This window comes from Tachypleus tridentatus, chromosome 12 (genome assembly GCF_004210375.1).
Source record: "Tachypleus tridentatus isolate NWPU-2018 chromosome 12, ASM421037v1, whole genome shotgun sequence".
NCBI classification, from domain to species: domain Eukaryota; kingdom Metazoa; phylum Arthropoda; class Merostomata; order Xiphosura; family Limulidae; genus Tachypleus; species Tachypleus tridentatus.
Genome location: NC_134836.1, coordinates 23,460,893 through 23,474,999, shown reverse-complemented (window position 1 = coordinate 23,474,999; position 14,107 = coordinate 23,460,893). Strand labels below are relative to the sequence as shown.

Genomic DNA, 14,107 nt, shown 5'->3' with positions numbered 1-14,107 from the left:
ATAGTTTAAGGTTTGGTTATTAAGAGCTTGTTAAAGCAAATAAAATGAACAATAACTGTGTCTCATAAAGTTGGCTTCTCTATGTAGCACTAGGTGAGGTCCATATATATACACCATAGAAACACAGTATCTAAAATAATTGTATGATATGATTCTCAACAGCTTTATTGTCATGCACTAAAATACCTAAACAGTATATAAAAATTCTAGCAGTTCAATAGTAACATTCTATGTAATCATTAAAATATTACTTTCAGTCTATTACAATCAAACCTGCTAAATACTATGTAATGTTGACTATAAAATAACAAATACATTACAGTTCTTACCTTCACATTCTTTACAACAGTGACGTTTCAAAGGATGGTCACAGTGTACAGAAGGACAAGGTTTATCTCTACATGTGACATTACCCAGTTTACACTGACATTCAAGGCACGGATCAAATGGATCTGGAAAAACTTGCCAATTGTTATACCTTTGATTTCTAAATTTACAGTCAGAACCACACTCTCGACAACAACGACCTTGGAAGGGGTGAGTACACTTAAGTTCTTCACAAATTTTGGACCGACAGCTTACAGTTCCATTCTGTTTAACAATTAAACAGAAAAACAAAATGTTATAAAATACATATAGGTAGAAATATATTTCTAGCAATCACCAACAAAATAAATGATCTAATTGATTTTTAACCTTCTATTTTAACATTAAATCTGAAGGTGAGAAACACTGATGATATAGGATTGCATTTCATATAAACTACAGATGTGGCCAAAGAGTTACATTATATTTTTTAAACAATTTTAGCCTCACCACATGATTTACAGTCTACAATGCAATGTCTGGTTATGTGTAGCTTACATTGCAAAGTGCTCTGTCACAAAGTTGTCATGTCCAAATAACACCACTCTTCCCTATAGACTCTAATAATCCATCAAGTATACAAAGACAAGAGTTCAGAGCCTGTTTTAACAATCCAATTGCACAAAGATTTATAGGCACTTTACACAGTATGTTTTATTACGGAATAGCATGAATATCCATTTCAATCTTCAGCCACTTGAGGTATGCAATGGTTGAATAAGTATGATTAGAAGCCTTATCTTGGTGAACCCACACCTTAAGTCTTAATAGGTTTAATGGATTCTTACCTATTACAAGACTCTGCACTTTGCTTACCATGGCTGGGGGGCACAACTTCTTGTAGGTTTCTTTCTGAATAGTCATACTGTTCCAAGTTCATCCACATTCCATTGTTCTCTATACCCTTTAAGTAGAAAGGATAGCTCTACCTTGAAAATTCTATTTTTCAAATCTAAACACTCTTTATGATCTGAGTATGAATATTTGGTGTCAAAATGAGCTGTTGCATACCCTTTCTAATATCAAGTGGCATCATACTGCTTTTCAAATGCCAAATGTCATAGTGTAGTTATGATACAATCTGTTCTACCAAGACTTCATTTTCACTGTGGTTGTCATGTGATCTACTGATATGCATATTGAAATTCATTTTATGTAGAGTACTCACACCTATGTATTCCTTTTTGCAGATTCTGTCCCCCCACTTTTCTGCAGCTGATATATAAAGGAGAGAAGCTGTTTAATAATGGTAAAACTTAAGTTATCAACCAGAAATTGCATTGACACGACTGTAATTACAATATACATAAACAAAATACCATTACAATCATATCTTTTAATATGTTTTAATTACCTTTTGTTTTCAATAAATTATTTCAAAACATTAATTGGTGCACAATTACAAAGTTACTCATGGCTTTAGGTACATTTATCTTTGGGATCCTCTACACAGCAAATAATAATAATACACAGAAAATTAAAAAAATGTACAGTAAAATATTTAAGAGTTTCTTGCTTTTCATTTTTGGTTGAAAGTACATTACAATAAATAAATTGTCCATTGCTGTTATATTAATAATTATAAACTTTATCAAACTGGAAAAATTAACTTAAAATTGAAACATGAAAAATACTTAACACACCTCACATATACAGGTCTGACAAGGATCAGAGGGCCTTTGGAATGACAGCTTGTTGGAAAACTTTCTATTTTCAAAGAAACAATCTAGAAAATAACAGCAAATCAGAAAGAAAAACAATATCTGATCTGAAAATTATGCAATCAGTTCTAATGTAAGGATTAAGTAATGGGAGAACTATTTATTTAATGAAAACAGGTAATATTATTTGTGAAATAATTCACAAAGATGATAAAAAGATCCTTCTATTTAATCCATTTACTGCAGCTGGTTCATATATGGCCTCTACGTGTTTTTCTGTTCACTGTGACTGGTACACATGTGTATTTCTTGTTCTAAAATTCCTGTATCAAGTGCTGAATTGTAATGTTTTATGTTAATGTTGTTTATAAATATTCCATTATATCTTGCCATACAGTAGGTTAATTATTTCTGTCTTTTATCTATCAGTTTCTCCTCAAAATGATAAAGAAGAATGTATGACATCTCACTATCATGGCACCAAACAACTTGAAAGCTGGGAAAAGTCAAGATCATTTTGTGGATTTAGTAGTTAGCATTGACTATGAAATGCCACAGTGAAAAAAAAATTAAAGCCATATATATGAGCTGCAGTAAATGGTTCAATTAGTGTTCCAATACTAAACTTAAAAATATTAATATTATGAATTACATGTAGCACAGAATTATATACTGGTGTTCTTAAAAATGTTGAATTTGTACATATAACACAAAAGTACTTTATATTATAAAAAATAAATTAAATATAGCTTGTCACTTCATTAAATATTCTGAAAGCATTTTTCCATTTTAATTTTTGAAATGTGAACATAGATAATTATTGCAATCTATGTTTTATAAATTTTAATGAAAAAGAATAGCATAGTAAAAACATTCTTTTACAATAACCTTACATTATTTGTTATAAGACATTCTTAAAGATGCAGCAGTAAAAATCACAGTATCAATGAATGTTGTTATTACTGTGAAAAGCGTTATCTGAGAAACATGACATTTAAAGATTTTTATGTAGATAATAAGAGATGTTCAAGCAATAAAAAATGTTCCTAAGTAGGTTAATATATATAAATCAAAGTCTTACCTGAACACTCTTTACAACATTTTGTAATCAGTGGATGCAAACATGTTTCTTTTGGGCAGATCTGTCTGGAGCATACTACACGTTGATTCTTACACTGACAAATTAAACAAGGGTCTGTAGAATCAGTAAAGCTTTCCCCATCAGAAAACCTTTGATTTTTGTACAAGCAGTCTGAAACATCACAGAATTGTGCACTCAATTAACTATGGCTTGTCACTTAATTAAATATTCTGAAAGCATTTTTCCATTTTAATTTTGAAATGTGAACATAGATAATTATTGCAATCTATGTTTTTATAAATTTTAATGAAAGAGAATAGCATGGTTTAATACTTCTTACACTTTAAAGCCGTAGAAATAAAAATGTATCTACATCCTTCTTCATCAGTTTATGGTGAAAGAGTTTGGCATTTTGAAAGTTCCAAAATTATGTTTTATCCTTACTTTTGGTTAGACTTATTTCATAACATTCCATCCCTCACCAATAACTCTTAACTATGTAAAAATATATAAAGCAGAGAATAGTGTAGGATAAAATACTAGAATATTTACTTGGTGACAGAGTTTACTATTTGTATCAAAGGTAAAAACAGATAACAACTAATTGAGCTTAACCTTATGAGCATCAGTGGGGATAAAGTGTGCATGGTACAACCATGTATAGAGTTCAATTTAACATTGCATTGTGCATTTAATGCAAGTTATCAGCATTTCATGTTACCCTACATTGCTACTTTCAAATTGTTTGTTGTTTGTGTTAAAGTAGAAAAAATACCAGAAACAATATACAGAGATATTGAGAAAGGCTTAATTGTGCATTTAAGAGATTGTGTAGAGTTTATGCAAACTGTACAATCGACAGAACTATTTTTATTCATTGCATGAACATCACTTTGCACACTGACTTGTCAAAGTATAAGTCAGACTGAGTTTGGCTTTTCACAGACATATTTTGTACAAAAACAGGCTTATTCTTTTGACTAAAATCTTGCTATATAATTCGTAAAAATACCTACCCTTCATAAACTCAAAATTATAGTCAACATTACTTCTCCCAATACAAGATCAGCTGAAATGACTAACCCTATGCAGAATTCAGTTGAATGATATAGTGAAACACAAAAATGGGATGAAAGAAAAAAAGTAATTAACATTCTACCCACATACCAAGATTTGAGGGGCGAAAAACAACACAAACATCAGAGATACAACGCATATACCAGCCAGTAACAACAGTATAGAAACCCACCATTTTTTTTGTAAAATAAAGTAGTTTTGTACTAAGAAAACTAGACTGAAAACACCATTAATGTAGCACTAGTGAAGTAGTTAAAAAATGTAATTTGAATACCAATGTTTTATAGTATATTTTAACTTATTTTAAAATTGCTTGGCTAAATTAAAATACACCCCAGTTTTTCTTACCTATGTAATGTAGAATAAACATAATGTTAAATAAACACAAAATTGTGTAACTTAGTGATAACTGATATAAATTTTCTCATACATATGAACGGCATACATGCCTGGTTCACTAATTTACCTATACATCTGAACAACATACATGTCTGGTTCACTAATTTACCTATACATCTGAACAACATACATGTCTGGTTCACTAATTTACCTATACCTCTGAACAACATACATGTCTGGTTCACTAATTTACCTATACATCTGAACGACATACATGTCTGGTTCACTAATTTACCAATACATCTGAACAACATACATGTCTGGTTCACTAATTTACCTATACATCTGAACGACATACATGCCTGGTTCACTAATTTACCTATACATCTGAACAACATACATGTCTGGTTCACTAATTTACCTATACATCTGAACGACATACATGTCTGGTTCACTAATTTACCTATACATCTGAACAACATACATGTCTGGTTCACTAATTTACCTATACATCTGAACGACATACATGTCTGGTTCACTAATTTACCTATACATCTGAACAACATACATGTCTGGTTCACTAATTTACCTATACATCTGAACGACATACATGTCTGGTTCACTAATTTACCTATACATCTGAACGACATACATGTCTGGTTCACTAATTTACCTATACATCTGAACAACATACATGCCTGGTTCACTAATTTATCTATACATCTGAACGACATACATGTCTGGTTCACAAATTTACCTATACATCTGAACGACATACATGTCTGGTTCACTAATTTACCTATACACCTGAACAACATACATGTCTGGTTCACAAATTTACCTATACATCTGAACGACATACATGTCTGGTTCACTAATTTACCTATACACCTGAACAACATACATGTCTGGTTCACTAATTTACCTATACCTCTGAACGACATACATGTCTGGTTCACTAATTTACCTATACATCTGAACAACGTACATGTCTGGTAATGCTATTAAGTAACATAACAAATTATCAATGACAGAATGGACAGACAAATATTACGACTGTGATTTTCTAGCGTGTGTCGCGGACACCTGTGAACATCGATCAAGCAAGCTCCTTTCGGCTATGATCTGTCCAGTTAGCACAAACAATGCATTCCCGATGCTTAGTCACATGGTTGAGTGCCCCAACATACAAGAGATTTTCACAAATTTGTTCACATCATTTTAAAAATGATATTCATAGGTTTCACTTACACTGATAGTTATTTCTTCAAGTCATTTATTTTTATTGTTTTATTCTTGACTTAATCATACAATAATTTACGATTTACAATATTATACTCTTTTTATGTAGCATAATTTCAATTTAAGTTTCTTACATATATTATTCTTACACATTATTATGGTATTTCTGTGCAAACTTATTCACAAAAGTAAAAATAAAGGCCCACCAGTGGAGGAAGGAAGAAAGATAAGACATTTAAAAATCCATGACAAATCAATTACACAAAAGACACTTTAAAGAAGAAAATAAATGTGAACACATAAAATGACAAATGAGACCAAACCTAATTTTTGGACTTGTTTCATTTCTCCTTTTGGAAATGTGTAAAAAAATCATAGCAGTACATGGAGTACAATAAGAAAAGTGACCACAAGATTAAAGGTGATAACATAAACTAAAATGTGGTACAAATGTCACAGCAGACAGAAAATTTTAAAATATAGACTAGCTATTATTTAATTTCTATAGTGCATATGGCGTATATAAGACATGATAATATCATTCAGAGACTTGTACTGTCAGTTTTGGTTCATACTTCAGTGAACTCTCCTGAGAAAGTTGTAAGGTGAAATGTTGAGTGTCCAATTAAATATAAACAACATTCTAGTGTTACAAAGTCATTTATTTCTAGTATTAACAGATTGAGCTAGGCTTGGGTATTGAAACAAGAGAAACAGTTAAGCTTGGGGAAAAGAAAAAAAAAATCAAAGCTTTCTCGGTACATTTAAAATGTACATCATCCTTGACATCTACATGAAGAATCCTAACTTATAAAAGCTGTGAAAATTTGTTTGTTTCAAATATACAAACAAAACTACACAAGGATTACACTAGAAATCCTCAAATTTGAACTGATAAGTTAGGTCTAGTCAACAGCTCCCACTGCTAACTATTAAGGTACTCTAATTAAATAATAAGATTTGACTATTACTCTTATAATATACCTGTAACACCCAAATGTAGAGTGAATTTTCATGGCAATGAGAAATGAACTATAACCCTCTGAAAGATTAAAAAAGACACTTAAATGATTACAAATTATACAGTTTATAAAAAATATGTACTAATACATAAGGTGTAATTATATTACACCTTTCAACATTATAGCTGGGAGAAAAACATTCACTGAAAAAAACAGAGGAGGTATTTACAATTAGAAGTAACAGGTTGTAATATAAGAACTACCTTGTAATTTCTTAGTTACATAATTGTATTACACCAGTGAAAATCTTTGCAAATGTGAAAATTTTAAAGACAAAGAAAAGAGCTTATGTCTTCCTACAATCCATAAAGCAGGCACCATCATCCTTCCAACCAATTCTTTCAGCCTTAAGCACACATACTTACAAACTTGCAAAATTTATAGTACCTATACTACAGCCACTAACTACCAATAAATTCACTATTCCTGATTTTTTGCATGTGAATTAAGTCAAGTAGCCCCTCCAAAAACCACTTTATGGCCAGCTTTGTCATTACCTACCTAATATACCTCTAAATTAAACCATTTATACTTATATATTTGAACTTTCATGCAATAATATCTTGCTCAATAGCTTTTCAATAACCAAATCAAGATTACATCACAAAGTAGGCACATAAAATAAGGAGTAACATCAGAAGATAATTAATTATATTACGAAATATTTTCAAAACTGAGAATAGAAGACTTAAAAACAAGGACTGTACAAAATGACAAGTTAAAAAAAATCCAGAAAAATCAGTATTAAAAATCTAGCAAGTTATTGAACACCAAGAAATTATGTGACAGAGTTCCTATGACAGACTAATTTCTTTCAGAAGAAAAAGCTTTTTGGTATTAGTTTAACTTCCTTATGGAACACATTATTGTGTATCCTTTAATTAAGCAAGGCTTCATTAAATTGGTTCACATTTGGAATATAAAAATAGCATGCATTTTCTATATACTTACTTCAATACAGTTTTTTTTTTCAGAACTTAAAAATAATTTGGTATGTAAAGTTTTCATATAGCAATGATTAAGAAAGCCATTAGGTTGCTTTTCTCCTTGTTACCTCTGTTATTTTCTTGAGATAATATCTGTTCTACCCACAGAAGGTATGACTGTATAGCTGCACCTTATACATGAATGTAGATAGGTGTCTTCAAACGGTCCCATGATATCTAAAGGTTGCAATGTCTGAATTGGGTAGCACTAGCAGCTCTGGCTGTATCTGATATTAGTCCTTTAAATAAGTATCATTAGGTTTGGTCAATCTGATAAAAGTATATTGTTCAAATCTTCCCTTGTTCTTTAGACCTAACTTGTTGCTTTAAGTTCTAAGAAAAAACTGCTTTACCTGAAAATATCACACACACCATAATAAAATAGTTACAGCTAAAACTACATTGTCCTTTGAAACTAGTGATAGTGTCTGAGATACATACAATATTTTCCTGCCCATGAAATACATAAATTCATTAAACATAAAACCCTTTGGAACATGAAAAAAAGGGTGAAGCTACTAAATATGAGAGGTCTGTTTCTGTTCAGTTTTATGCTTGCATTGTATTGCAGATTGATATCACTAGAATCACAGCCAAAACACTGAATGTATTCCTAATCTTTGAATATAACTTGTATTTTTATTTAACTGCTCTCTCTGGAAAAAATAAAGATCTAAGTACTGTTGTTTATCAGTGTTTATTTTTGTATTTTTGCTTTACCAATTTTAAGTCTTATCAGCATATTTTGTTTTGTTTATTTGTCCTGAACAAACAAGTTTTTTATATTCTGAATATAAACTGTATACACCCATGAGTAAAACATTTTTTTTTAAAACAAGTACTGTTAAATAAACATTACTAACAGAATCAGCTACCAGTAATCTATTGTGCTATCATGTAATAGTCCTCTTCTGAACAGTTTTATATAATACAGACTAATCAACATAATCACCAAACCATAATTACCCTGACAAACTGGACAACATTCATCCTCTACTTCAACGAAAGATTTACAATCTACAAGCGGACATTGTACATGACTACAGGTTACGTGGCCATCCTGACAGTGACATTTCCTACATGGATCATCTGGATCTGTGAAGTCTTGCTGATTTCTGAAATTTTTCCCACTATAAGAACATCCTGAAAGAATAATTCAGTCCTCTTGATGATATGTCCACACGACTGCATCTTTTGAAAACCTCATGCATATTAAAATTTACATTCAAGTTTGTATGATTTAATAACTAACTTATTTTATTTATTTATTAACCTTTAGCTTCAAGTTTGACCTGATAACTATCTAATTTATGTTAAAGATGATCTTTTTAAGGCATGGCCTCAATCCTCATTTCAACAAGCTTTTGTTATTTAATGAGTGAGCATTTGTATTCTTATTTAACTAAACACAAATAAACTACTTAAAAGCATGTATTACAATACTCAGACATTAACTCTTTAATACCATATTCTAGGATCCATGATTATAACTAATATATAACTAAAGCCAACATAAGTGAGATTGTAAAAAATATGAAGTATTTTCAGTGAAAATGATTCATTGAAGTCTATACTCAGACGTAAATTATGGCTGGTTTTACAAGTTATTAAACTTTGAAAGCCATTTTATATAGAAAAATAAAAGTTTTCATAATTGCAGCTCCTCATAAATTCACCAGTATAGATTACATTTGTAGACAATTCAAAAAGACCTAAACATAACTATCTATGGGCATCCTGCAATGAATAATACAGATGGAGAATAAAAACACCACAGCCTATAAAAGTTTTGATAGTATAAATATTTTCTTTTGATGTGCATTTTAATAAACCTCATAAAAACCTTAATTTACTCCTTTTTTTAAAGACAGTTTTCTGACATAAAACAACACTTCAAACATGATACTAAAATACAATTTTTAATATCATTTCATGATTTTTGTCTTGTTTTATAAGTAAATAAGTCACTTCTTCTAACTTTCTTTCTACTGTTATTTGTTCATAAGATGATACTACAACACCAAAATTTGTAATTTTTTAAACATTCTGGAAAAGCTACATTACAATGTTTCAAAGTTTCATACAAAGCTATCTTAAATAACTTAAATGTATATTAATTGCAAAGTTCTGTAAACTATATTCTCTACGTATATATAAAAGATTCAAGTAGAAACTAATCTTATACAAACAGTTATATTGAAGAGTATATGCAAAAAAGTTTACAAAAAGCTAAAATATTTACTATATTTACCATTACACTGCTCACAACACTCTCCATGAAAAGGATTGGGACATGTGACATCTGGACAAGGAAGAAGATGGCAGATAACATTGCCATCATCTAAACAGATACACTGCCTGCACGAATTCTTTGAATCTGGGAAGGTTTCTTGAATGTTATAAGTTTTACCATTATGCTGACAGTTAATAACTTCAGGACAAAGAGGACAGCACTGGTCACGAAAAACTGAAGGATTGGAACACTTCAGAGGAGGGCATAAGGTAGTGACACAGGTAACGGCTCCATTCTAATAGGATACCACAGACAAAAGTACTCAATAATGACTATTCTTTCTTAAAGAATGCTATACTTAATTTATTGAAAATCTTAAAAAATGGCTTCATTGTCACATAAACCTTTGTTTATAAAGTGTACGTGTCATAACTTTTGTTCTTACATTTGGTCTTGATGCACCGTAATCAAAACATAGCAACCTTTTTTTAATATCACATTTATTTAATCTTGTTTTTGTATCACAAGCACATAAACATTAGGACTTTATTTTAAAATGCTAACGTTTTTTGTTTTGCTTTTATTCTTGGCCTTCTGAAAATTTGCTTAAATAACCTAGCAGCTTCTCAGCTTTCAGATTTATACAATAAAAAAATTACATGAAGGTATAATCAATCATATATAAATCACATATTATAGTAATTTTATTATGGTAATTATGAAATAGTTATGAATTTCACTCTCTTAAAACTGTCCCCCACTGCTACAGCAGTAAGGCTACAGACTTACAATGCTAAAATCAGGGGTTCACTTCCCCTCAGTGGAATCAGCAGATAGCACAATGTGGCTTTGCTATAACAAAACACACACACATACTCTTATAACTAAAACATACTATATCTTTATTCAGGTATATTCATGTAATTGTTTTTCAAACATCTCATGGAGTTTCTGCATGTAGTTTTGACATTCTTTGAACAGGTGTCTCTAAAATACTAACTATTTTACACACATAAAGACTACATACTGAAACCTTTGTTTTCAAGTCTCAAGTTAGCATTTAAGTGTTTCTATATGGATTTCTTGGAAAGTAGATATTCAAATAGGCAACACAGAAACCAACACATCTGGCTTGGCTTAAGTGTGTAAAAACTGGCTGGAGAAAGTAATTTTCGGATTTGTGGGATATTTTTCTTTTCTTTCATTTAAGCGTCTCAGTCAAGTATTTATCTATGTATGTCTATTGATTTCAGCCTCTCATGCTCTAGATTGTTTTCTCATCAACCCCAAAAAGGTAGATGATATGAGAGAAGTCCAACCAGTTTACTTAACAAACACCATGTTTATGTCAAACAAAATGTTTTTGTGTTTCAAACTACATATATGTTTTTTTCTTGCTTTTATTTATTGTCTTAACTTAACAGTCATGAATTTGTTTTTTCATTAACTTTTGGCTTTTCTGTTTGAGATCAATGAACCTGAATATCACGTTATTATTTTACTAACCTCCAGTTTGTAGCTAAACAGCTGATTGAAATTATATTTGCTTGTTTTTACAGTTTAGTGTACCAAAAAGAAGATCTCTAGTTTTACAACTTGCACCAACACAAAGTATTTAAAGATGAATAATACTGTGGCATGGTATTATAATTACATATATATATATATATATAAGATTTAAGTACTTTTTCAAAAAAGAGTGGAAACAAATCAAGTTATACTTAAGCAATTAATGCGCTACCCTTTAAATTAGCTAATTAAAATCCTGAACTGAATTTTCTGTATTATTTTTTTCAAGATAAAATATTTTGATATTATGAAATTAAAGAGGATATTCAACTGTAATAAAATGAATACCAGATGAATGATATTGTAACCTTAAAATGTTTCAAAATTTTGTTATGTTTCAATAATAAATAATTCAAGCAATTGAGGCATACATGTCCTTTGTTTTGAATTGTACTAGCCTAAGGTGTATTTGTCAGTTGGCTTCAAATAAAAATATATTTCACGATTAAGTGCTGTGAATTAATTGTTGCTTAACTAATGCATACTATACTAATGGACTTTATACGCTGTGTTTGGAACAAATGGTCACATACTATTACTTGTGTTAATCTTTGTAATAACTGGAAATGAAACTACAAGAACAAATCTCACTCTGAATGAATTTCCAACTATGACTGAAAGTGGAGAATAAATAGAAAAACTGGTTAGACTAAGAATAGATGAATTGTTGTCAAGTTCTATAATAAAAACCTTAAGCTGCCTGAAACAGTATGTTAAACTATGAAGCAATATCTGATCATGTAGCCTCCTTGTTCTGTACTGCATACATGTACTTCTGTAAACTACTACCTGTACCTGAGGATGGCAAAATCTTGTTAAAATGTCGTACATTTGTAATAAAGTTATTTCCGTTACCCAGTCAAACAGTCTCAAAAATGTTATTTATTATCTATAATAGATTTAGAACTAGTTAGACTTAAATACACAGACTATTAGACTTTAATTGTGTAACTTTGAATACATTATATGTACATAATAAAGCAAGAATTTTAACACTGAACCATCACAACAATGTTACTTCAAAATTTGAACTATGAAATTTCCTATGTTGTAGTGATAGTGGTCATTATGTTATAATATGGCAAGAATCTTATTCTCACTAAATAGTATATCCATGTTCATGTATATTGGTTAAATATGCAAGACGTTAGTTTATCAAATGTTATTATTGTTTATTTTCATTTAGTGTTTATTATTATACTTTTGTTATAAAAGTTGTTGTGCATTGTTATCTTAAAAAATACATATGACTAACCAATATCTCCTAAGCTGGCCAAACATCACGAGATATTATTGGATTTATGGCCAAAAATGCTGCTAATAACAATGGTACTCAACTGATGAAGCAGCACATTCTAATCTTTATAAGTAGAAACACAAGCAAAATACATTTAATTAGTTATACTGATGACTAGGTTGATTTTAAGGTGAGATCTCAGTATACAAATTATGTTGATTGGAAATTATTATTATTTATAAACTAAACCTTCACTTACTTGACATTTACAAGTCTGACAGGAATCTCCAATATGAACAAACTTCTGACCATTGCGATACAAACGCCGAGTAAACTGGCAGTGTTCACAAACTGGGCAGCATTCCCTATATGGAGCAGCAGGGTGTGGACAAGGAGCTTCTGGACAAGGTCTCAATTGACATTGAACTTGTCCATGCTAAGAAATATGATGATTACTTAATTTACAATGACTGAAATGTAAGTAACTAATTAAACAATTTAATAATTTCTATTAATATTCTTTTTTTTGACACACCTACACAGCAATTCTTTATAGTGAAAAGGAATAATAACTACCATTGGTGCATTGTTGAACCTTAATGTTAATTACCCTGGAATAAATAAATGAATAATAACAAGTAATAACATAAGTAACTGGTAATGTTACTCCACCCCAGTTCAAAAAATAAAAACTATATTCATGTACATCAATTTGTCATATCAGGTTCTTTAGCCAGTGTTCTTTGTGATTAACTTAATGATCACGTCAGATCTAAGTATGTCATTTTATAATGAGAAATCTATCACTCTTAGAATAGGTTCAGGCCATGCAGTTTGTGATGACTGTTAGAAAGAAGCAAAACACAATTTTATATTTGATAATGGTTGAAATCAAACTTTCTCTCCTTAATAGCTAAAAATACATAATTATTTTTTTCACATATTTAATTCATGGTACAGAAAAAATATTACTACAACAACTATACACATACATTAGATTTAACTAATTCATATCGATATAAATTTTGTTTTACTCAATTATTATTGTAAAAACAAGAAATACTGAACTTACAATACATCTACAGTCTTTACATTTGTCATCTGGGTCTGTCCAGATATCTCCTTCACGTTTAGGTGAGCCATCAACATTACAGGAGGTTGGACAAGAAGGACAACATTGGCCTGGTATCATAACAGGGTTCTTGCACATTACTGGAGGGCAGTCTTGTCTTATACAATTTATGTAACCATCCTATGGGAAGACAAAAGAATAATATATATATGTCCCATTTCC

At 30.4% G+C, this 14,107-nt stretch overlaps 1 protein-coding gene across 1 annotated transcript in view; it reads right to left on the bottom strand.

Annotated features, from left to right (window-relative positions):
• Positions 1 to 14,107, bottom strand: part of LOC143235197 (kielin/chordin-like protein) — a 114,537-nt gene that overhangs the window by 48,554 nt on the left and 51,876 nt on the right. The window contains 7 exon segments of the mRNA XM_076473127.1: positions 330 to 591; positions 2,010 to 2,092; positions 3,109 to 3,279; positions 8,741 to 8,917; positions 10,026 to 10,302; positions 13,073 to 13,249; positions 13,886 to 14,065. Of these exon segments, the coding sequence (XP_076329242.1) occupies positions 330 to 591; positions 2,010 to 2,092; positions 3,109 to 3,279; positions 8,741 to 8,917; positions 10,026 to 10,302; positions 13,073 to 13,249; positions 13,886 to 14,065 (1,327 nt within the window).